The sequence below is a fragment of the Notamacropus eugenii genome, chromosome 3, assembly GCF_028372415.1.
Source record: "Notamacropus eugenii isolate mMacEug1 chromosome 3, mMacEug1.pri_v2, whole genome shotgun sequence".
Taxonomy (NCBI): Eukaryota; Metazoa; Chordata; class Mammalia; order Diprotodontia; family Macropodidae; genus Notamacropus; species Notamacropus eugenii.
In genome coordinates, this window is record NC_092874.1 from 441,087,843 (window position 1) to 441,113,916 (window position 26,074).

Here is a 26,074-nt window from a genome sequence, read left to right on the forward strand (position 1 = left end):
TTACCTCTCTGGGATTTTCTAAGTATATCATCATATCATCTGCAAAGAGTGAAAACTTAGTTTCTCCTTTTTTTCTAATTTATTCTAATTCCTTCAATTTCTTTTTCTTCTCTTATTGTTACATCTAACATTTCTAGTACCATATTGAATAATAGTGGTGATAATGGACATCCTTGTTTCACCCCTGATCTTATTGGAAGTGCATCTAGCTTATCCCCATTGCATATAATGCTTGCTGAAGGTTTTAGGTAGATACTGCTTATTACTTTTATGGAAAGTTCCATTTATTCCTATGCTTTCCAGCGTTTTCAATAGGAATGGGTGTTACACAGTTAATTTCTTTTAAAAGATGTTATTGCCAGAACCAGGTTAAATACATAACTCCTCTAGTATAGTGTGAATACTATATTTGTTTAAACTGTAACCTGCAAGACTTTTATTAAGTATAAAGTGTTGCACAACTTCAACAATGGTAGGTTATTCATGGTCTTTTTTCTATTTCCAATTCAGTTCCCCAGGGGATAAATTGTAACCTGAAAGGCTAAGTGATTGATCATAAGGGAATTACATTTCTGCTTAGAAAAAGTGTTGCAATTAGAAATAATACAAGCATCAAAAGATAAAATCTAAGCAGTTTCATAATAATTTATTTTTCCATCAAATACCTATCACCTAATATTAATTATATATGCAGCATTTGGGAGGTGGGATTTCAAAGGGAAATAATTTAATACCTAATAACAAGAATAGGTCAATATTCTTAACATGGAGAGGTAGCCTGATGCAGTGATCAAAGTATCAGGCTTTGAGTCAAGGGACATAGTTTTGACTCTGGGCTCTGACATGGACTATCCATATGAATCTGAGTAAGTCACTTAACTGCTATGTGTATCAGTTTCCTCAGATTGTAAAAAGGGGATAATAATGATCTGTACTTTATAAGAGATGAGAAAAACATGATGTAAACTATCATTATTATTGCAGAATGGGAAGTAAGCACATTAATAACCTATGTTCCTATTTACACATCTATTTCCAAAGCTAATTATTTATTTGAACAAAAGGTCTTGCCTTGATTGAAGTTGTTAAAAAGTAGAAGTGTTGGATGTTAACAAAATGAAGTACAGGTTCTAAATGTGAAGAATGATCTGATGAACTGAAATACAGTTTAATTCTCTGATTAAAAATACAAAGTAGCCTACAATCCTGTACATCCTTCTTCAGCTTTCCAAGTGATGACAATAAGAATTACAACTTTTAGATAATATATAAATATTAATTCATTTGCTGATTGTGTGAATCAAAATTTGATGGTAATCATCAAATAAGAATTCACAACCACCCTAGAGATTGCCCAGACAATTCATACAGGTAGATCCAAATGTACCCAAAAATGTCTGTCATCCAGACTATGACACAAGTTGGGCTGTTTATTGAGTTTATTCATCAGTACCTATACTTTGGACAGATACTGCAATTAAGTAATTAGCTGTCCCTGTAATAAGAAAATAGGAAGATAGTAGGCTGCATTGCATGTGAAAACCTGCTTAACACTTTTCAATAATCCCAAACTGTCCCTGTAATAAAACATCATGTTTTTTATCTCAGTATTTTCCCAGTGATTCTGGGACACCACCAGCATCATAGACTACCACACATTCCAAAAAAAATCAAATTATAGTTGGCCCAAAGGACAATGGAGAAACACATGGTGAACAGGTTGCTGCATAAAATAAATGATGACTTATGTACAAGAAAGAATATAAGGGAGAAGATTTGGTAAAATGTATGAACTAAAAAGAGTAAGCTGGTCATATTGTAAGAGCAAGGGAAACGAAGAGGAAGTTTAAATGACACACTCATTGCTGCCCCCAAAATGTTAAAAGACCAAAGAAAGTCCTCTAGTGATTTCAATGGATGCTTTTTGGAGGGCATTGACAAGAATCACAAACAATGCTGGATTCTGTGTATTTATTTTGAGCTTTCTTTTTCAATTGTTCAATAGGAATGCAGTGGGAAGGAGAAATGATGATGATTAAAAAGGGAGGAAGGTCTGAGTATGTTGTGTGGATGTCCTTGGAAATTATGGAAGGACATGGACAAGGTGTGGATAGGGTAGGCAGGCCTGGATGGGTTGTTGCCTTTATTATTGGAGGGCACACCCACATTCATGAGATCTCAGACCCAATGGAGAGCTAGACTATTTAAACACTAGTGCTATACACAAGGTTCAAAGAGCTCAGCTGATCCGGATCCATTCCCTAGTTGATAGAAGAGGAGATGGCAAAGGTTTATAGTCATAATTTGTGATTTTTAAAAATCTTCACAACAAAAGATGAAGATTATTATGATAATATTACATAAATCAAGATTGGTTACTTTCTTTTTAAAAGGAAAAATTTTATTGATATCTTTATCTTCCCTCCTCACTCCCAGAGCCATCCCATGTAACAATGAATAATATTTTTAAAAAGAGAAAAAACAATCAGCAAAAGCAATCTATACACCAAAAAAAAAAACCACTCTGAAAGTATACATACATACATATATATATAAAATGTTCACACCTATGGACCTTCCACCTGATTATTTTACAGCTGTTTCCATGTACTTTGCTGTTGTCTGACCACCTTCTTTCATCCTTCAGGGGCTGCTCTTCTTTTCCTAATATTTTAGTTAGTTGACTCCACAATTTTAAGCCCTTTCTCCTAATTATTCTTCTTTCCTCCTGTCTTCCCAAACCTTCATTTTAGTTTTACCTTGTCTTTCCTTTTCAGTTCTTCATTCTCTGTTGCTTCTGCCAAAGTCCTATTTTAGACAAATTGGGGCCAATTTCTTGCAAGGCTATTATCTGCAATGTCAAACAAGTCAATGCATGACTTAATCAGGCTGCTAGCACAGTGTATCTCACCTAACCATGTTTCAGAAACCCTCCACTGACTGCTGGGGCTGAGATAAAGCATCATCAAGGTACAAATAAAGTGTCTAGAAACTAAAAAAGCAACTGTTCATTTCAGGTGTTAAGTGAGCACTGCCCCTCCCTCTCCCTTCCATATCCATTAGTCTAGGACCTTGGGACCCTGGCATTACATTCAATGAAGAAAGCTTCAGAATTTTAAATGGGGTATTTTAATCAGACTTCAGAGACTGGCTCTGCCAGTCATTGTGTGAAGCAGGTCACTCCTCTGGGCTTCTTTTTTCCCATCTGCAAAATGAGAAAGGTGGCTTAGATGACCTCTAGGAGTGCTTATAGCTCTATGCTCTATATTTCTAGGCCTTCAGGTTCTTTAGCCATCGATTTGAAGGGCAGTCATGTGCACGTAAAGGATGAGAAAGAGCTAGAGGAGTGGTTTTTCTCTTAGAACATTTCATCACCCATCTCCCATCTCCATGCCTTTGCCAGGCTGCCTGGAATGTACTACCCCTTAAATTTCCTTTTAGAGTCCCTAGTTTTCTTCAAAGCTCAGCTCATGAGCCAGTGTTCTACAGGAAGCTTTTCCTGCTGGTGCCTCCCCAAGGAACTCATAATTTAATTGTGACAGTTAAGCAAACAAATATGTACAAAAAGAAACACAACAATCAAACAAATACGTACAAAAAAGCTATAAACAGAATAAACAGGAAATAATTAACAGCACAAGGCACAAGAATTAGGAGGGAGTGCAAAAGGTTTCCTGTAGAAATGGGCTTTCTGCTGGAACTTAAAAGAAGCTAGTTGACAGAGATGGGGAGGGAGAACATTCTAAGCACGGGGACAGTCAGAAAAAATGTCTGGAGCCCAGAGATGGAGCGTCTTGTTCCTGGCACAGCCAGGAGGCCAGCTGCACTGGATTGAGGGGTACCTGTCAGAGAGTAAGGAGTCCGAGGACTGAGATGGAAAGAACTAGGCTATGAAGGGCTTTGAAGGCCAAAGGGAGCATTTTATATTTGTTCCTGGAGACAATAGGGAACCACTGTAGTTTACTGAGTGGGGGGTGATGACAGTCATCTGCACTTTTAGAAAAATCACTTTAGTGGCTGGAGGATCAATTGGAGTGGGAGACTACAGGGATTCAATTAGAAATAATTATTAAGTGCCTACTGTATGGTAGATAGAAGTGAGGTTGGTGACCTTGCACAGCCCTCCCTCCCTCCAATCAAAGTCAACTGCAAGTCACGTCATCATCTTGACGTCACCGTCCTCTTCCAGAACTAAGGACAAACACAACAAGGTACTGTGCTAAGCACCTGGAGACACAAAGAAAAAAATTAAAATTCCTTTCAATCCTCTCCCCCTCAAGGACCTTACATTCTATAAATGAAGCCAGTATGTACACAGATACATCCAAACTACCCCAAAGACACACAAGTTTCCTGGCGGGGAGGAGGGACCAGGAGAGCCCTCGTGCAGGAGGAGGCCCTTGAACCATCCACCTTTGTCATGGCCTTCCTAACATTTCCTGCCGATCTAGGGGTTCTTCCTTCAGCAGGGTCTCGTGAAGCCAGTGGACGCCTCTGCAGTGTTTCTAAAAGCACCAAACAAAATCCATAGGACCCGAAAGAAACAAACTATTTGGAATCAGTTATTTTGAAATAATTGTTACAAAGTGACAAAAGTCCGGGTCCTGGAGGGCGGGCGCTTAGCGGTGCCTGGTAACATTGTAACCACCTCACATGCTCCGTGGCTGCCACGACTTGCCCAAAGTTACAGCAAAAGAACAGCGTTTGTTTCCCCAGGGCAGCTCCGCCGCGCGCAGCTCTGCACGGGGTGGGCGCTTCCTAACTGCCTGCATCAGGTGCGAACCCAGGCCTTCGGCCTCCCACTCCGCCCGGCGCCTCGTGCCCCGGCTCTCTGGAGCTGCAATTCCAGCGGCAGCCCTGGACCCCTAGCAATCCCTTCCCCCCTTTCCCGGGCCGGTTCCCGGAGAGCACGCGCACAACCGCCCCAGCCTAGCCCAGACTCCAACGTGGAGAACCACGTGCAGCCCGAGGTGCCGAGGTGGGAGGGGGAGAAGAGGACCGGGAGCTCACCCGAAGAGTTTGCTGCGCGAGGCCCGGGAGGAGAGGGGGGCGGGGCGGATGCGAGGCGAAGGGGTAGCGGAGCGGGGCGGGGACACACGGAGGGAGAGGAGGCGGAGCCTCCAGGAGACCCCTCCTCGCCATTGGCTGAGACCCTCCAAGCGGAGGCCAACGTGACCGTGGTGGGGGGCCGCGGCGGTGCGGCCTCCCCCGCTTCTCCATCCCTCCTGCTGGGAAGTAGGCCGAAGGACCCCAACATCCCTGACACTCACAGCCGGAGGGGCCTCACAGGCCCCTTAGTCCAACCCCTCATTTTACAGACCCGGTGAGCCAAAGCGACTCGCCCAGGGTCACCCAGATCCTAAGTGGGTCCGAGGCGCAGAGCCGGGAGGGCCCCGGCATCCATGGAGGCTCACCCTCTTTGCGTGATGAGGATATCGAGGCCCGGGTCGCCGAGCCGGCCGCGGGGGGCGGCCAGGGAGGGCATCCTCATCCTGGCCTTGGAAGCCTCGGGCTTCCCAGCCCATTCCCAGCACTCCCTCTGCCCCTGCTTTGCAAAGGGCCAGAGAAAGACCGACAGGGACGCTGATCCGCACCCCCCGCCCTATTGTCTTGTAGGTTTTCTTCCAAAGCCCAGAAGGAAGGCCCGATGGGGTTCGAAGTGCCCTGTCCATTCCTTAGTCTCATCCATGGCCAGACTTCTCCTTAAATAAGCTCAGGACAAGGATGTACTTCACTGAAGGAGACGCCTCATTGAGACATGTAGGTAATAACTTCGGACCCCAAGGTGCCCCCCACGAAGCATCCCTGCCGCCCCTCTATTTTCGACCCCATGTCTCCTGGCCCCCCCAGTCTTCCCCCTACAGAGTTGAGAGAGGACTTTTCACACGAATCTAATTTGACCTCAGTCTCACCTTTTTCCTACCAGTAACTACTTTAAGATCCTGTTGCTACAGGAGTTCAGGGAAAAAAAATCCATTTGTAATATTAGTTAGAAGTGCCTGACCACACCCTGACTCCCACAGTGTTGTGTAAATCAGATTACTGTTCTGTCTGGGGAAAAAAAAAAACCAAAACCCTGCGACTAAAACTGGGAAAGAGGAAGGGGGGGGAGACACCAGCTGGGCTCTTTTTAGGAGTGCAAGTGACAGTTCTGTTTATGATCTGTTTATTAAACAACATTTATATTACTAGGATGTGATTAGCTTTTGTAATGATATCACTGTTTTACAGTGTCTGTGCTGTCTTGCATCTGTAATAGGTACACATAATTAAATTCGGGCCCCTAGGATAAAGTGGCAGATTTATAAACTCAGGAATATTTTCTTGAAGAATGATGAGATTAAAGCAAAATGATGGGGTGTTTTTTTTTTTTAATTCACTGTTATTTTAAATTGTTTAAAATTTGTAAAGAGGAATACCCGGGTATGATGTTTTATAGGGACACCTTTTAATTTTAAGGGTAGATGTATTATTATAATATAAGCATATATATATGTATGTGTAATAGTTAGACTTAATATAGCATTAAAATTCCAGTTTCTTGAATAAGGATCCAACAAAGTAGAGAGGGTCAGGATGTCATTAAGCGCACTATTTCAAACTCAACAACTATGTGTCAGTCACTATTATGTGTCCTAACTTTTTTTCTCTAGAGGCGTAAGCCTTACAGCATGTGTTCCCCCTGAAATATGTAAATCCACTAGTTCATTTTTTAAATTCTATTTTTATTTTATTTTTCTCTATTACCTGTAAACAAAAACTTTTTAACATTCATTTTTAAAATTTTTGAGTTCCAGATTCTCTCCCTTTCAATCCTCCCCCACTCCTTGAGAAGGCAAGCAATTTGATACAGGTCATGCATGTGTAGACATGCCAACATCCTTTGTAATTTCTAATATTCTAATTTCTAATATTTATTTCAAATGATAGAACCAATTTTTAGGATGTTTTGAGTAGTGGCCAAAACTGATGGTTCCTTAAAATGTGCTGTCATAAGTAAGAGAAAGAAAGAAAAGTTCAAAGATAATAGATATTCTTGAGTCTTTTCTTATAAAGTTGATGTTGTGTAATGAGTACTTTTAAAATTCCACAATAGACATTAGGAAAATAAAATCAAATGTGTGTGTATAGATAAATATATATTTGTATACATATTGCATATATATCTATATTGGACATATATTCTCATATATATGGATATATATGTATATACATAAACATATATATGTGTATATATATATATATATATATACACATAACTTGTTTTAAGTAAAAGTCATCTAATAATAGTGAAGTAAGTAATTATGGGAAAAAGAATGGACCAGTGATTTCAGGTAACACTTGAACCCCAGGCTCTGAGACCAGCTCAAGTCACCATGCCATAGTCTAAGGAAATCATTCCTGGACAAAAACAAAATCCTAATACTGTGCTTCAGGTAAAGTGACTCTATGTCCTTTGCCTTGCATAATGATTGCATGATAAATATCCTTTGTTTCCTATGGACGTTAAATATGAGCAGGTGATTTGAGTTTTGTGATATAAAAATAGAATTTGTAGGTCTATCCTTGGGAAGTCACTTAACTTTTAGAACTCAGTTTCCTCATTTACAAAGTGAAAGAAAATGGATGCTCTCTAAAGATGATCTTCTGGGCATAAAACTCTAACTTGAAATTCAGTTAAATTTGACCACTTTCTATTTTGTCAAATGATGTAATTTCCAATTGACTGACATGAACATCAATGGATCATTGGCATCCTGGAAGGAAGTCTTTACTGGAGTACTACACAGCTTTATCCTGGATCTTATTCTGTTAAGCATCTTTATCAGTAACTTGGGTAAAAGTATAGTTGGAATGCTAATCAGATTTGCAGATGACATGAAGCTGTGAGGGATAGCGTGTTGGATGGTAAAATTGGCTTCCCAAAAGACTTCACCAGCTTAGGAAGATGAGCCAAAAATAATGTGAAATTTAATTGAAATATATGTAAACTTGTATGCAGTTTTTTTTTTAAATAGCATATACAAATACAGAATGGAGGAGATAAGGCTAGAAGTTTTGTGCAAAAAAGACCTGGGGGTTTTAGTGTGTTGCAGACACGGCATGAGTTAGTAGTATATCACGGCAGCTCAGAAATCTCATGTGATCTTAGGCTGCCTTGAAGCCTTCACTAACCATTTATGGGCTTAGGGCTGGAGACCTTGAGGCTGCTCCTGGAGAAGGTTGGCCAGAGCCAACAGGACCTCACCTGGGCTATTGCCAAGGAGGTGAAGAAGAAAGCTATTTTCCCGTTTTAATTATTTTTCCTAACAAGGTTCCAGGTTGTTTCAATTGTTAATAACCACTGAAAAACAAATATTGTTAGTGCCTTCTAAATTATAGTGTCTAGGGGAGAGCTCTGGATGTCCTACCACAGATACTGCTTTACCATTAGGAGCTGTTTAGGGGCCACATCAGGAGACCTTCTGGACCCTCTTCCATTCTGACTTCATCAGATCTTACCAGGAGTATTGTATCCAGTTCTGGGCATCACATTTTAGAAAGTGCATTGACAAGCTGGATCACTTAGAGAAAGGTAATCAGAGTAGTGAGGGAACTTTACAGCAAACCAAAGATGGAGAAGAGTTTTAAAAATGTAGGGTTGTCATATGGAAGATGGATCAGATTTCATCTTGCCCAAAGGGCAGAACTAGGACTCACTTATTATGGAATTGTTACTGGTAGAGGTTACGTGGAGGCAGACTTTAGCAGCATAAAAAAAAAACCCAACAGATTTCAAAACAATTAGGATTATAGAGTCATAGATTTCAAACTAGAAAGAACTTTGGAGCCACTGCTTCTTTCATTTTACAGATGAAGAACCTGAATCTGAGCCTAGTCCAGAGTCATCCAGCTTGCGGTTGTATACAAAATGGGATGGATTACCTTAGGGGGTATTGAGTTTCCTGTTGTTGGAGATGAGAGGTTGGAAATGGTTGTTTATTGGAGATACTATAGATGACAAAGCATATAACCAGGTGACAATTTATTTTGAAATATATACATCAGAGACAGAATATGGGAAAGGTTATAATCATAACAAACCCTAAGCTTTTTGCCTTAATTTTACCTTGATGAATCAATCAAGTATGTAAGTGCCTGGCATTGTGCTAGGCCCAGGGGATTCACATACAAAGAATGAAACAGTCCCCACTCATAAAGACTCATTTTTAACACATTAACCCTAATTCCTGAGAGGTCACCCCTTTATTTTCATTCCTTTGATTCTCAGATATTCATTTCATTTGTATTTTTTTACATGCTGCTTTCTAAGTGCATTTTAATTAAGATGTGTATGATACATATCAACAAAAATAAATTCTGAAGAGACGAGTGACTTCATGTCTTTATGATTTTCCCGTATTGCATGAACAGTACAGAACGGAGTGGATATCACTATTTTGAAGTGACATCACAGTCTTGTGATTAAAGGACTGAGAGTCAGGAGATCTGGGTCCTAGCCCCTATTCTAGCACTGACTCAGTTAATAAAATGGGGATATTATTACTTGAATCTACTTGGCTGTCTAGGGATGATATGAAGAAAGGTGAAATATGTAAAAATATTGATTTTCTTTTGGAGAAAGGTGTTACTGTATTGTAATTTTATATTAATTCATGGAAATACTACAGTATTTAAATGAGTCTCCAAAGATTGCCCAGTATATAAATGTACCAGTAATGATAGTCAGAAATTTTGAGTAGATAGGGTCTGGAGATCACTTTTGCCAGCATCCACAGTTTTCAGAGAAGGAAATAGGCCCCAGAGAATTTGTGACTTGCTTCGGGTGGCACTGCTAGTTAGTGGAAAAACTGGAACTAGAACTTTGGTCTCTTGACTTGAGTATTCCAGCATGGGACTCTTAGCAAGTCTGATGCTTAAATACTACTTGAGAGTTGCTTAGACACTGAGAGAATCTGCTTATTTATTTAAAGTACACACCTAAACTCTTAAAGTGCTCACAGTCAAGTTTTAGTTACTTCTCTCATGGTAACAGGAACAGATCTGGGAAGTATGAAGTCTCTTTGTTACATTCAGTCTGAGACCATTATTATAAGACAGTGATTTATGGTGTTAATTCCCTTGTCTGTAGGAATTGGAAAAAGTTTTAAAATTATGGTTATCTAATAAGGCTTCATATCAATGTTAGGTATTGTAAAGACTTTAGTATGATAAATGACTGGGGCAGGGGAAAGACTTTGTTGAAAACTAGTGTAGTTTACATGGATGTTTTCCATCTTTGTTATAAAAATTAGGAGAGGCATCATGGTGTGTGTATATGTATGTGTGTCTGTGTGTCTGTGTCTGTGTCTGTGTCTCTGTGTGTGTGTCCTTCGTTGCTGAAGATCATGCCATCAGAGAAATAATGAGATGACTTGCAGTTAATACTAAGATGGAACAGTGGAAAACTGTTGAATTTGGAGTCAGAAAACCTTGCTTTAAATCCTAGTTTTAGTCAAATCATTTATAGAACCCAGGGCATGTCACTTATCCTTTAAGGCTCAGTTTACTCACGTACAAAATAAAGGGAGTGAACTGCATTACTTATGGGGTTCCATCCGTCCATAAAGCTGTGATCCTATGGCCCAAGGTATTTTTGGAATCTGTTTTCTATTCTCTGGCACATAAAAATGTGGGATGCAAACTAGATCTACACGTTGTTAATAAAGTTCTGGCAGAATCAGGAAATTATTTTTATATTTTAGGCTAAAAGAATGCTCTGGAAGAAGAAAAAGGTTTTGCTAACCTCTCTCCCCACCTTAAAAATTTTTATGTTGTACAGCTCAGGTTTATGGGATAGGTACTCAACTCCGTATCCCCAGCTTCAGAAACAAGGCCAGGAGCTCACACTTTGAGTAAGATTTGAAAACCGCACCTGTCCTCTGCACCTTTCCATTACTGTCCAATGTAAAATGGACATATAGCTTTACACATAGCACCTACCTCTGTCGTGGGCCATGGCAAGCAGGATTTCTAAGCATTAAAAATGAGAATTTAAAAACATTAAAATCAAGAACGATTTTTCACCCTTGTGGGTTGTACTCCAGGCAATTGCCTACCTTGTCTATCCCAAGTCCTATCTCTAGTTAACTTACTGGACTACTAGTTAGAAAAATGTTGACTACATTTTAAAGAACTCTGTCAGTTATGTTTACCAGTGTTGAATCAGCGATATATTTAAAACAACAATCTGAATAGAAAATTCAGAATGGTTTAAACATGCAAACATGTTGCAGCGTTTCTGTGTTGTATGTATCTCACCTAAGTAACAGAAAATTGAAAGAGAAAAAGGACCTTTAGAAGATGTAAAGATTGGGATTGGGAGCTGGCAGATGGAGCAATCCTTAGAGACGAAGAATGTTTGGAGCAGAGTTGTCCAAGCATGATCTAAGCAGGGGCTTAACTCTTGAAAGGAAAAAAAAAGTAATGTCATTAAACTATGCTATTGCATATCTGATTTGAATGGGAAGAGAGGGAGGTCACATTCTCTCAAGCTCCAAAAAAACCGGGCTGAACAGGTCAGGGCATCAACATGATTAGAGAATAATAAGACTAGGAAAAATTTCTGACAAACTAATTCCTCCCCCTTAATTTAAGCCAAATCATTTTCATCATTAAATAGAAACAACAAAAAAGTAATGTGCTGCCTTTTGACAAATGCATGTTGGGTATGCTTCGGATTAAAGGGATCCTTTCAGGTGTTACCAAGGAGAATCGGCGTCTTCTCAAGAAATAGATGTGTCAAACCCTGTTTTGAAAAGTGTGACTATAAGTTAAGCTTTATGTTCAGTTGACATTGACATGCTTATCTGTTTTTATCACAGTACTTATTGTACATTTTACTTTTTCTGGGATGGTCTGTAAATTATCACAGTGCCTAAAGGCAGCCAGGGTAGATGAGCACATACCTGTAACTGTAAATCAATCAAGTATTTGTTGAGCCTACATTATTTGCTTAGCACATGTTGTCCTTAGGAAGGGGGAGAAGGACAAGAGAAAGTGGTAGAGAAATATGGGTAGACTCTACCTTTAGAGAACTTTTGATTCTTTCATGGAGGCACAATTAATATTCAAAATAATTGGAGAACAATTAAGGTATATTAAATTATAAAGACCATAAATGCAATTGGAGTTCACATTAGTGTCAGTAGAGAAGTATGGGCTGGAGAAGCTGGTGCTGTCATTTAAAAACAGGCTGGACATCTCTTAGAGAAGGAGAGGCCTGAGTCTTACTCATTTTCTCCCTATTACTCTTGGCTGGTCACCTGACCTTCACCTAGTGTTTGCAGCTCATTAGAGAGAAATTAGGAGAATGGCTGTCCATTAAAACTGCATTAAGATTTTTGGGACCCCTGTGTTACCTCCAACTGGAAAGAACATGTGTTTGTCAGGGCTGTCCTCCCTCTGGGAATCCTTGACAGTCTTTTGAAAGTTGAGAAAGTCTTTGTTCATTAATTTATTCATTAAACATGTATTAAAGGCACAGTATATGAAGTGTTAGCAGTTAGGTGGTACAGTGGATAGAACACCAAGTCTGGAATCCGAAAGATCTGAGCTGGAATCTGGCCTCAGACATTTGGTAGCTGTATCACCCTGAGTGAGTCATTTAATGCCTATTTGCCTCAGTTCCTCATCTGTAAAATGGAGATACACTGGAGAAAGATATGGCAAACTACTGCAGTAACTTTGACAAGAAAATCCCATGGACTTGGTCAGAGTTGAGAACAACTGTGAATGACTGAACGAGAAATATAAAACTCACTGGGTTAGGTACTGAAGTGCAAGGCAAAACAAGCCCTGCTCCCTACTTTCACTGAGGAAAGGCTTAAATAATGATGGTAAAATGTCAGAAGTTGAAAGCAAAACTCTTTACGAGTAAGTAGCCTTTGAGTCCATTATATTTTATACTTCAGATTTTATCAACAATTTTACTTCGCTGTGAACTGTAAGAGTAAGTATGTGAACTGTGACTTTCTACACTGTTACTGTGTGAACCATTGTACTTACTGGAAAGCCCACAGAGTTTTTCAAAGTAGGATCAAAGGATCCTATATTTAGAGCAGAAAGGAACCATTCCTCTTATTCTACAGATGAGAGAACTGAGGCACGGAGAAGTGTTGAGATGTGCCTAAGATTACACAGGTGCCAAATAGAGAAGCCATGGGTCAAATTCAGGTGTCTTCTGACTCAAGACTGAGCATTCTTTCTATTTCCCTATGCTGAATGGAAACAAGCCTTTTCAAAAACCAGGATTTCCCTAAGCACAGTAGTAACAGGGACAGAGGAAGTAGCCTTCAGAAGCAAGGGCATTGTCTGTGTGGAGCTTCAATATAGGGACCTGATTTGATTTGCTACTGTTTTTCTGTTCTAATCTAGTTCTTTACAGTAAATGTTTCAAAGCTTTTCTTTCTTACCTCCCCTGCCTCCAACCACATCTCTTTGACATACACTTAAGAGAGGATGGCCTGAGGCTAGCTGAGGTAGGCTCCATCAGCTCCCTGCCTGCATTTTTCATAACACCTTAGCATCATCACCTACTTTTACTTTTCTTTTGATCAGAGGTCTCTCTAATTTCTGATCTATAGTCCTTTATTAAGCATCTGACATATGCCAGGCACTGTGGTAGGTATTGAGAATACATAGACAAAAGTGAGTCTCTGCTTACAACATAATCAAAGGAAAGAACATTGACATGTGTATGTTATGCCTGGCATTCAGTAAGTGCTTAATAAATGCTCATTGACATGCATGTGTGTGTATGTGTATAAAATAGAGACAAGGTGATTTGTAGGAGGGAGAGGCGCTAATAGCTAGGGAGATCAGAAAAGGCTTCATGTGGAGTGGTGCTTGAGCTGAACCTTGATGGAAATTAGGAATTCTGACAGTCAGAGGAAAGGAAGGAGGGAGCACATTCCAGGCAAGAGGGTCTGCTTTGGGATTAGGAATCAGATGAGTCCAATGGAGCACTGTATATGAAGAGAAGGAAGGTCAGTTTGGCTAAACTGTAGTGTGCTAGGAGGAGAATAGTTCGGGTCTGGAAAGGTAAGTTGGCACCAGGTGGTGAAGGGCTTCCAGTTCTCCAGAGAGGACTTTACATTTGATTTTCAAGGAGTATATTGAATGAATAGATGAGTAATATGGTTAAGCTTGCATTTTGGGACAATCACTTTAGCTGCTGCATAGAAGAGGGATTGGAATGAAGCTAAATTTAGGCAGGGAGGACAGCCTGGAAGTTACTGCAGTAGTCACGAGAGAGGTGAGGAGCTCCTAAACGTAGGGTGGCTATGTGAATGGAGAGAAGGGGCCTGAGGTGAGAGTTATTGTGTATGTGGAAGTGATAAGATTTGGCAGCGGGTTGTGTGGGGTGAGAGAAGAGGCACAGATGATTCAGAGGTCTGATCCCTCCTGTTGTGTTCTTGATGTCATTCTGATCATCCACTGTGACTGACTGTCCAGTCCTTTTTGGTCTTTGCATTTCTGATACTATTGACCATCCACTCCGACTGGACATTCTCCATCCCCCTTGGATCCAGAGACAGCACGTTTAGTCCCCTTCTCTTGTTCAATCAACCCTCTCCCTGCTAGACACTATCTCTTCTCTGATTCTCCTTCTACCTGACTGTTCCTTCTCAGTTCCCTTTATTGGATCATGATCTTCCTGACCACTAATTGGTACTGTTCCCCAAGATTCTGTCTTGGGTCATCACTTCTCTCTCTGCACTGTCTCCCTTGATGATTTCATGATTTCCTAGAGGCTCATTTTTCATCTTTATGTACATAACTTCCAAATCCATCTATCCAGACCTATTTTCTCACAGGAACGTTAGCCATGCATTATAATAACAAATGCTTGCAGAACATCTCCCCTTGGAGGTTCCATAGGAGTCTCAAACTCAACATGTCCAAAATAGAATTTCTATTGCCCCATTCCCAAAGAAACTCATCCTGCAAATTACCTGTTGAGGATACCACCATCCTTCAAATCACCCAGGTTTCCAACCTCAGAGTTATCCTTGATTTCTGTTTTCTCTTTCAACCTCTCATGCCCTAACACTTGCCAAGTCTTATCCATTCTAAGTCTACAACATCCTTCAGGGCAGTCTCCATCTCTCCAATAATATAGAGTCTACCCTAGTTCAAGGACTTCATCTTTTCCACTATCAATCAGCCCTTTTCCAATAACTTTCTAATTGATTAAGCCTAGCTGAGTCTACTTGTTTTTAAAAAAATTTTGATAACTGTATTCGAATAAAATTGCTTTCCTTGGTAATCCTATGTATTTTATGCATGTAAAAGCATTATTCCGAGAAGAGCTTTTTAGGTTTCACCGTAACACACGCCAAAAGGCTAATCAATTACTTCTCTCCTAAACCGAACTACTTCCTTTTCACTCTCCTAAATTTGCTGCTTTTCTGACTATGACTTACTGCCTGGCTGCTTATGATTGCAACTTTGGAATTACCCTTGATTCTTTCCTCTCCCTCCCTCTCAGTTAGAGTTTATTCAGTAGTCTTCATCTTACCTGGAAAATATCCTTTAATTTTATCTCCTCTCTATTCCTAGTGCCACCAGCCTAGTTCAGACCATTATTTTCATCCATTTGAACTACTGTGAAGGCTTTCTTTTGTTTTTTTCTCTCTACTTTTTGACTTTTTTGCATTTTTCATCATTTTTCTAGAATAATTTTCATTATGTGTAGTCAGTGAATCAAAAAACACAGACTGAGTCATGTCATTCTGTGCTCAGACTCTTCAGTGGCTCCCTATTATCCACAAAAATAAAGTTTAAATTCCTGTGTTGGGAATCCAGGCACTTTAACTGACTATAGCACCATCTTACCCTTCCAGTCTAATTTCATATTGTTCTTTCAATGAAGTACTGTATGCTGTAGCTAGACTAGAGGTGCAATGAATAGAGTGACAGGTTTGGAGTTAGGAAAACTCATCTTCCTGAGTTCAATTCTGGCCTCAGACACTTAATAGTTGTGTGACCCTGGGCAAGTCACTGTCTGCCTCAGTTTGGAAATGAAGATGTTGCTCATTTCTGAGATACGCTAATGACAAGCATCTGGAAAATGAGCAGGAGAAGGAAATGGCAAACCACTCCAGGTGCTGAGGTCAGGGAGAGCCAGACCAGACTGAACAATGGCAGTAGAGGGCTAAATCTGCTCCGAGCTCTCCTCTCTCCATGTCTTTGCTCACGCTCTTCCCTATTTCTCCTCACTTTTCATCTGTTGAATTCCTAGCCATTCTTTGAATGTAACTCAAATGTCATTTCTCCTACGAAGTCTTCCTTGATTCTTTGGGTCCATAGTAGTCATCGCCATCAGACTTCATGAAGCCCTTTGTTTTTGAACTTAATAATAATGGATAACACAGATATGTTGGAGTCTTATATCCCTGATGTACTGTATGTTCCATGAGAGCAGTACTCAGGTCTTTTGTAAACTATATTCCCTCACCCCTGCAAACCCTGCCCCCCACCTAGCATAGTAATCTGTATGTAATAAATGACTGTTCCTTTATTTTAACCTAATAGATATAAAGAATTGGGGGAGGGGCGGATGTGTTTGAGAGACAGACATGAATTGTATGGTTTCTTCTCTAAATGCAATTGATAATTATCTAAATGTAATTTGGATGTTTTAATTTAAAATAGAGTATTTGGGATATAGCCCTTAACATTTTATGTTCACATAAAAGGACTTCAGCTAAACTGAGAAATTTGTTAGGCCTTGATCCTATTGGTAAAAACCTTCTCCTATCACCCTATTTTTTTAAACTATGAAGGTTTAGTAGAATATAAGCTTTAGGAGGACAGGGACTGTTTTATTTGCCTTTGTAGCTTCAGAACCTTGCAAATAGGTGCTTTACAAATTTCCATAAATTTTTATAAAATGCTTTGATATAGTGCAATTGAAAAAATAGTGAAAGATCTCTCTAGACATTTGCTTGATGTGAGGGGCAGTGGACTGAGCAACATCTTCAGACCTCCCTTTAAAGGCACAGAGATTTGAGGTTGTAAGTCATTCCTGTCTCCAGCCTTTTTAGAAGGTGGTCTCTTCCAAGTGAGAAGAGTGCTGTCTTCTCCATCTTCCTTCTTTCTGGGTCTGGGTGAGGGGGAGGTGGGTCCTGCATAAACATTCACCTGCCTTTCAGCTCTCTGTCACTCAGGTCGGAGCCCCTTCCCTGTCACTGGAATCAAGCTGGACTTCCTATCTATTGTTCATCCATATAAACATTACATTTTGGCCCCTACCCTGTGTTTATTCCTGAGAAAACTAAATCTTAAAGACATGAAGTTATTTAAGTTGTTCCACTAGTAGACAGAAAAACTAAGATACTCAGTTGATGAAAAATTAAAAGATAGAAACCTAAGGGGGTTTGAAGGCAAGACAGTGAGGGAGGAAAGTGTTGAGAGCTCTGGTTTCAATTTAAGAATGTGGCATGGTCACAGCAAGCTTGTCATTAACATATCTGAGAACTTGTCACCTAGACAGTCTCATTTTGTTCACATCCAGTGTTCCATTCTGAGTTTTTTCCCCCTCCCAGAGAACCGTCATAAAAAGTGCCTTGTAAGTCTTCAACATTCATTCCAAGTTGATCTGGTTTTCATATCCATCTTATCGACTTGGAAGTTAACGTATAACACAGTTTAAATGGTTGTATGAAAAGTGGCCAGGCCAGAGCTGTAGTATCTCTTTTAGTGCCAAATAATGCCCACAGGATCACTTGTAATATTTTCAGTGTAAAATGTGGGGAGCTATTTACAAGCTCTGAACCCTCATTTCCGCATACTGTATGCATAGCCTGTGTTTGGGGACTCTTCTCCAAAATCATCATAGGGGTTTTCTTAACCTTTACATTATTTTTGAGTGGCTTTTATCTTGTTTTCCTTCCAGCCAGCAGAGATGAGGCAGTTTCACTTCTGGGTGTTAGAATCCTCTTGTTCATGCTAGTTTGTCATGACCTTAAAACAAACAACTTGCAATTTCAGTGCTCAATCTCTGGTAATGATTTTAAATACAACAATGAGTAAAACCTTTGTCTTGGGAGGTAAAGCTCATGTAGATACTGCTGAAGAATTTACCTGATTACTTTCCTTGGCCATATTTGGAAACCTAGTGGGAACAGCTTCTCTGTTTTTTTCTGACTTCATCCCTAGCATATAGTCGCAGTCTCGAAACTTTGAGAATGTTTTTAGGCACCTGTGGCCCAATGCATGGTGAGCTGATCATATGGCGAGAATGCCAGGGGTGGAAAGATATTTGTTACACTTGTTATATTTATAGATGTCATTCTAGATCTCCCCTGTCAGATAACTGGTGAGTCCTAATAGTCATTCTGAGAGATAACCACCCACAAAAACCACATTCATGGCACTTTACTCAAACCTTTACTTTAACCACTACTTTGTGATGCAAAACTAGTGGAATTTTGGGTACTTTTTGTAAAATCGAAATCTTCACAGGGGTTTTCCATCATTCTTGTTGGTTGCTGACAAATTACCATTATAAAGAGCAACAGCAAAGTCAAGTTTACTAATAAAAACATCTGACTGCTCAAGATAAAGTCTGAGTCTCAGCATATGCATATTTTCACTATAGAAAACCACATTATATGAAGTTGAAAAGGGACTAATTCCTTTCTGAAAAGTATTAGGTGACAAATGCTTATTGGGTCGTTAGAGATGACAGAGATTCCATCTCTTGCTGAGATCATTGACTACTGGCCACATGAAAGTCCCATCAGCATCTCAAACTCATGTCCCAAAAGGAACTCCTTATCATTTCCCCTGAATCTGTCCCTCTGTTGAGGGTACCACCATTCTTTCACCTTCCTGAATGCACAACCTCTAAGTCACCTTCCATCTTCCCTCACCTGTACCACCAATACTAGAGGCATGCTCATCCCTTCTCATCTGGATGATTCCAGTAGTTTTTAAACTCGTCTTCCTTCTCTCAGTCTCCCCTCAGTATATCTTCCAAGAGTATATCTCACAAAACAGCATAAAGCACAGGTATAACCACATCACTCCTTTACTCAAGAATCTTTTCTAGCTTTCCTATTTCCTTTGGACAAAAACACTAACTGCTCTTTGGCTCCAGTCTACTCTTCCTGACATTCCAAATTACTCCCTTTCACATAGTCTTTCATCCAAACTGACCTTGCCGTTTTCTAAAATCAGCATTCCATCTTCCTCAGAATCCTTGTTTCTTTCCAGGCTTAGCTCAGAGGTCACCTTCTATGGGAACCCTTTCATGTTGATAACTTTAAGTACCTAGAGTAGTGCCTTGCACATAACAGTCCCTTAATAAATGCTTGATATTTTGCATAGAACTTAACCAGTCTTAAATGCTAGAACTGAAAATAGCTCAGTGCCTTATAATTTGCAGATCCCCTTGAATGCTTGAAAAGAAAACACGGCATAAATAAGCAAAATATTAACTAACTAAACTAACAAAAATGTTAAATATCTTTCCTATTTCTATAAGAAGATGGGTGGGATTATAAGATTGAACCACATGATTTCGTTATCATTTAGACCCTGCTCTGGCAAGGAGGCCACATAGCACAGTGAAGCAAGTTGTATTCTGGGATTCAGGACACTTAGATTCTTAACTTGGTACTTAAAGCAATGGGCTAGCTAGGCCTCAGTTCCCTGTCTATTAAATGAAGGGACTAGATTATACGATTGTTAAAAAGAGCTCCTAATTCCAGCTCCTAATTGACCTTTGGATGACTTGAATTGTGTTATTGTTCAGTGTACTCTATGGGATTTGATGTCCTTATGTTGACTGCTGATCTAAACCATTCATAATAGAAGGCTGTGGAAATCTAGAATTCTGAGTTTAAAGTGTACATTTCCTTACATTTTGGATAGATTATGAAAATTTCCCCACTGGTTCAGGAACATGGTTTTGTTCAGTTTGCTACAGTGAGGAGTAACTTGTTGGCTGATTTCCACAAATAAAGAATGCTTCTTTTCTGCTTTAGCAAATGTGTTAATGTTCACTTGAGCAGAGTAAAATGTCCAAGCCTTACATGTGTCGTGGGAGTCAAATTCATCAGCAGCCCATTTTCAGAAAGTACAACTAAAAGAAGCAACATGTTGAAAGGAACCATGAGAACAATGAATGAGGAACAGGAACCTGGAAGCCAACCAAACCAGTTGAATCAAATTGTGAAAGAATGGGAATAAAGGAAGTTAACCGGGGGAAAAGCACAGTTCTAGGAAAAAGTGAAGTGTCCCTAAAACAGGATGGAATATCAATGAGTGCAGCAGGATTTGAACAAATGGATGGAAACTTTATTGGCAGGAAGAAGGAAAAGGCTAAGTAAGTAACTCAAGAGGCAGTGTTAGGGAAAAATTAGAAAAGCAGTGGTATCTAACATGGATATTAGGAAAATATAAATGGATTTCCAGAGGTGAATGAGAGTTATCAGGAAACCTACGTGAGTTCTCAGGGATTTGTGCTAGTGAAAGATTGATGGCTGTTACCAGTAGTAACTAGTCTACTAGGATAGTACGGTATACTATTTGGTAATATACTATAAATAGTAATAGTATATTGTATACACTGTATACTTCAAGTAGCTAATAGTAACTAATGGTTAAGTTGTATTCATCTAAAATTAAGCAAGAAGCTGAAAAATGGAAAAATACTGGCCTGGCTCACAGGCTAAGAAAATGTTATCTTAAAAGTACTGAAATATAAGTTTAGTTCTAGAATATAGCCCTTGGAGATTAATCCACTTTACAGCACTACTTTTTGACCTGGTGAGCTGGCTCTGATTGTGACCTGGCCTCTGACCTGTGAAGAAGCAGCAGTGCTGAGCTCTCAGATGGTTGGTGGGTCCGTATAAGCCTTTGGTAATCAGCTATACCCCAAAAGGTTACAGTGTGTTTTTCAGACTTGTTTGCCAGATACATATTGGGCTTCAGTGTTCACTCCCAAGCTGAACCACTGCACATAGGGTGGAGGGACATTCCTATTCCGTGTCAGTTTTGCTGAGGCTGGCAAACTGAACCAAGATCTGTATCTTAAGTGACAGGATTCAGATGAAACATGACAAACCCATAGGTGCTATAACCCGAACATGTCAATGCAGAACTTTCCAGTGAACACGATGGAACTTGGGAAAGGAGCTGCACATGCCACAGATTTATATTGTACTGGACAACCTGAGAGAGAAAGGGGAAAAACTGGCCAAAGGTTGCAAAGATTGTGTTTGCTTGTCTCAGAGGTTTTAGCAATAATGTCATTTATTTCTTTGTTTCTAGATACACACCTTCAAATATCTTGGTTGACTTAATGTGGAAAGAATACTTTAACAATGGACTTACTGGTGAACTAATAATAATTTATTACCATGCGCTCCCCCCCAATGTATTAAATATTACAAAAAAGCAATTGCAATGAAAACTGCTGATTTAATTGGGAATGTTTTATATGACCTATTTCTCAACTTTAGGTGACAATTATTCTTATTTATCAGAGCATACAGGAAAGCGGGGTCAGAAGGGCACTTGGCAAAAGTCTCCTTTCTCTGCAGGAGAGTGAGTGGGTTCTCTGGCCATATTTCAGTCAAAACTCTGCCTACTAAAAAACTCTTGCCACAGCTCTGTCATCTGGAGTTTACCACTGCTGTCAGGGACACTCCTGGATTACAGATAGCAAGCCAGATTGATTGCCCAATGAATCCAAGGCAGAGAAACAGGCAAACACGCCTAGCTTTGTGTTGTGACACATAACAGGTTGTCATGACAGCCTACTTGACAATCACTGTGGTGGAAGAATGAATGAATATTGTATTAAATATGAACCAGTATTGGTTCTCAGAGGTAGCATGTTCTCAGCCGAATTAGGGGGAGCAGAGTATTCCTTTATACTCCACACTCAGTCAGGCAATCAGTGTTTCAGTTTATCTGTATCCAAACTCTTTGGATTTCTGCTTATTGAAATGTAGTTTAATAGAAAATTTATATGGAGTGCCTAACTGTGGAAAAAGAAACAGTGAATTCTGCCAAACAAACACCATCAGTCTATGACCAGGTAGTAGTATTCTGCATCATTTATTTAAATATCTATTTTTATTTATGCATTTACAAAGTTTAGTAGTACTCATTTTGTAACTCTGCTTTCAGTACATTTTAAAACTATTTGCAGAGAAATCATCTTTTTTAAAATGAGGTCCATGTACAAAACTAGGCAACAGATATAAAAAATGTTTCCTTTCATTCTTTTTCAGCCTTCAAGAAAAATAAATCAAGTGACGACAACAAAACCAAAATACTGTGGCTCGTTCACAAGTATTACATGTCAGTGCTCAGCTACAAGTTCTAATGGGATATAGTTTATATTTCAGTTGGTATAATGCATGTCTGTTTAAAACTTCTAATTGGTACAGCATGTTGCACGTGATGAAATAAGAAAACTCAATCCTGCATTTGGATTGGTGAATCTAGAAACCATCATTTATTCATTCCTTTACAGCATAGTACAACCCCACCCCAGGAGAAGACACTGATTGGCCAGCAGTGTGCATTCATCCTCAACTTGGCACAAAAAGTTCCCTTTAAGAAATTCATTAACTTCTTCACAAGTTTTTGCCTTAGCCTCTACTTTGGCCCTTTGCTTTTAAACAAATCATCAGTCTGATCAATAATAATTTAGAAGCGTAAACCAAAATGACTTTTTTAAAGAATTTTTTTTCTGTTGATACCAATTCAAGAGCACATAGCTTTCCAGCAACATCCCTGAAAGATGGAGGCACTGATGCCACCAGCAACAAGAAAGTGGCATCGTCACAGGATCGTTATGTAGTACAAAATGCCCAGGGGCCTGAAACTTGCTACGAATACAATTTGGCAGCTGCCTTCTTTGCCTGATATTTAACCATTCATTAGAGAGTATTAACACACCAGCTTCAAAGATGTGTACTCCTTTTTGGACACTCAGGAGTTACAAACATGTTGTGATTGCATAATTCATATTGCACAATTGTATAAAAACATAAATACTGGCTATTCTAGTTTTTTTTAAATACAAAATACAGGTCACATACTTTTAAATCTATAATCCTGTTCAAGTGCAATTCAGGTGCTTTCTTTAGTCCTTCCAAAAAAAGGCATTTTTGATAAGTTTTTTGGCACAAATGAAACCTCACTGTGCCAACACTTCTAATTACAATACATATACCCAAACCTTTGTAGTAGCAATCATATACATACAGTATAAAACTGGGTATTTACAAATGTACTAAACACACAGACGTAGCCTTAGTGGTTGAATCTGAACCTCTGGTTAGCATTATTCACGCTAATAATAATAATAACATTAATAATGATAATAATCGTGGTTAAATACGACCCCTCCATGTCACTGACTTATGCCGGCTGCTGTGGGTTGGCGTTCATGTGAGGAGGATGTCCTAGAAGGCCGATTCTCTGTTTCTGCTTCCTTTGTTCTGTCATCTGGAAAGTTAAAAAGTTTTCTCATTAGACCCAGACACTTCCTGTGCATCAAATCTTATAATGAACCAGAGATGTACCTCTGTGGTTATGGTTTACACTGAAAGCCACTTTCTACAAATAATGCACTTCCACTCCACTCAACACACAGAACATCAAAAAGAGCATCTCCCCGGGGCACAATGGGGAATTCCGTGAACCTCCTCATGCACCATGACATTCAAGTATGCTGCCTCATTCCTGTTTCACAAGGAAAAAAAAAACAGCCCCAGAGCGTAGGGAAGAGCATAGGCAGTAAATGTCTGCTGAACGAACAGGCCCCTGCATGATTTTACCCAAACTAAGCCCTTTTCAAAATGAGTGAAGACCACTGGAAAAATGGCTCTTATGTAGCATGTCTCTAAGGACAATACTTAGAGAAATCTTGTCCACTACAGGACTAATTAGATAACATTTCTTTAGGGGACAATTAGAGGGTCACAAACCCAGAGAACCACAGATTTATACCTAAAGGAATCTTAGAGGACAAAGACTCCAACCTCCTCATTTTTCAGACATGGAAACTAAGGAAACTGAGATGGGTTAAGTGACTTTCCCAGGATGCTATGACTATAAAACATCTGAGGCAGGGTTTGAACTCAGGTCCTCCTACCTCCAATCCTCACATTTTATCCATGAAGCTATATAACTGCCATTTTCTTCCAAGACTCACCTGGATAGTGCTCAAGGAAATTGAACCCCTGTCCATAAAAGTACAGACATTTCAAAACAGCTGTGTTTTCACTGGCGATGGCATTCCCTCCATCAGCAAATCTCAAAGCCCATCTATGTCTTAGTTGACAGTTTTTACTATCTGCCATGGCTAGATCAGTCATCATAGCCAACAAGCTATACATCCCTATACTGTTAGGTATTTTCTATGTGTTATATGGGGAAGGGGACAGAGTAAGATTGAAAAATCATTTTTTGCTCAGAATCAATAACAAAGTCACAGATATTGAAGGGAATATTGCAGACATGGACAGGGGGCTTGGTATAGTGGAAAGAGTTATGGACTGGGAGTTTGAATTCTACCTTCATGCACCTGACCATGTCATTCTCCTGCTCAATAAGCAGCTGTGGCTCCCTGCTGCATCTGGGATAAAATACAAATGCTTCAGGTTTGTCATTTAAAGCCCTTTTCAGTCTGGCTTCAACCTCTCTTTCCAGACTATCTCCAAATCTCTCTCTCACATACTTGACATTTCAGCCTAAATGGCTGACTTGATCTCTTCCTGCACATGTACCCCTTTGTCTGGAATATGCCCCCTTCCCCCTTCTGCCTCATGGAATTCCTGGCCACCTTTAAGGCTTGGCCCAGTGGCTGCTTTATCCATGATATCTTCCCTGATCCCCCAGTTGGCGGTGCTTCCCCCTGAAATTGCTTTCCATTTTATACTGATTTATGTGGATACATGCTCTTTCCTCATAGCAGAATATCACCTTTTTCAGAGTAGGGGGCAAGGCTGTTTTCCTAAGTCTGTATCCCCAGCACCTAGCCCAGTGTCTGGCATGAAGTATGTACTCAACATAAGTGGAACTGAAGTGACTTGAAAGGGAGATCTATGCTCATCCTAGGCTATCTGACTTTTTTTTTTTTATCACCGGCTTGTATGAAGGCAGAAGCAGCATGTTCATCAAATCTGCAGGTGACCCCAAGTTGGCAAAGTTGGAGGAAGGGAGGGCTAATACACTGGGTAATCAAGGCAGGATCCCAAAACAACTTGACAGATCACAACATGGGACTGAGTTGAGAAAGATTAAATGTAATTGGGGTAAATGTAAAGTTATACTTGGGCTCAAGAAATCAACATCACAGCACCAGTTGTGGGAGATTTTAATGGATTACAAATTCCACTGGAGTTAACAGTGGGGGACACAGAAGCTAAGAATATGAATGTGACCTTGGGCTACATTAAGAAAAGCAGAGCTTCCAGGAAGGAGGAGGTAAGAGACCAGCTGTTCTCTTTCCTCCTTAGAATACACCTGGAGTGTCGTGTCTTATTCTGATCTTATCCTTGGAAGGACACCGATAAACAGCAAATTGTCCAGAGAAGGGTCAACCAGGATGGGTAAGGGCCTTAAGCCAGCACCCCATGAATCCTGTCTGAACCACATGTTGGGGTGTTACATGACAACTGTCTTAAAGTACTTAAAAGGATATTCTGTGGAAGGATAGATTAGTTTTAGCCTCAAGAGCAGGGAGAAGTTCCAAAGTAGCAAATTTAGTCTTGATACAAGGAAAAACTTCCTTTTAATTCAAGCTTTTAAGTGGAGTGGGCTCTTGGTAGGCAGTGGGTTCCTCTTCACTGGAGCTCTCTAAGCAAGGGCTGCATAGCCACTTGTCTGGTATGGCCTAATGTCAGCTGCCACTGAGGACCCTTCCACCACTTGACATTTTATGATTCCAAGAAGACTTCAAGTGCTACAGAAATGTCAACTTCCTATAAAACATCACCTGGACAGTTTATAGCATATAGCATCCCATGCAAAAAATACTGACATGCACAAAGTCCTAGTC

General features: G+C 39.9%; 1 protein-coding gene across 5 annotated transcripts in view; it reads right to left on the reverse strand.

Moving 5' to 3' along the window:
* Positions 1-22,100: 22,100 nt before the first annotated feature.
* The window catches only part of ITPR1 (inositol 1,4,5-trisphosphate receptor type 1), a 384,526-nt gene continuing 380,552 nt past the window's right edge, over positions 22,101-26,074 (reverse strand). For all 5 annotated transcript variants that reach the window (XM_072598619.1, XM_072598616.1, XM_072598617.1 and 2 more), the window contains one exon: positions 22,101-23,517. In XM_072598619.1, coding sequence (XP_072454720.1) covers positions 23,431-23,517 — 87 coding nt within the window. In that variant the 3' untranslated portion in view covers positions 22,101-23,430. The remainder of the gene's footprint in view (positions 23,518-26,074) is intronic.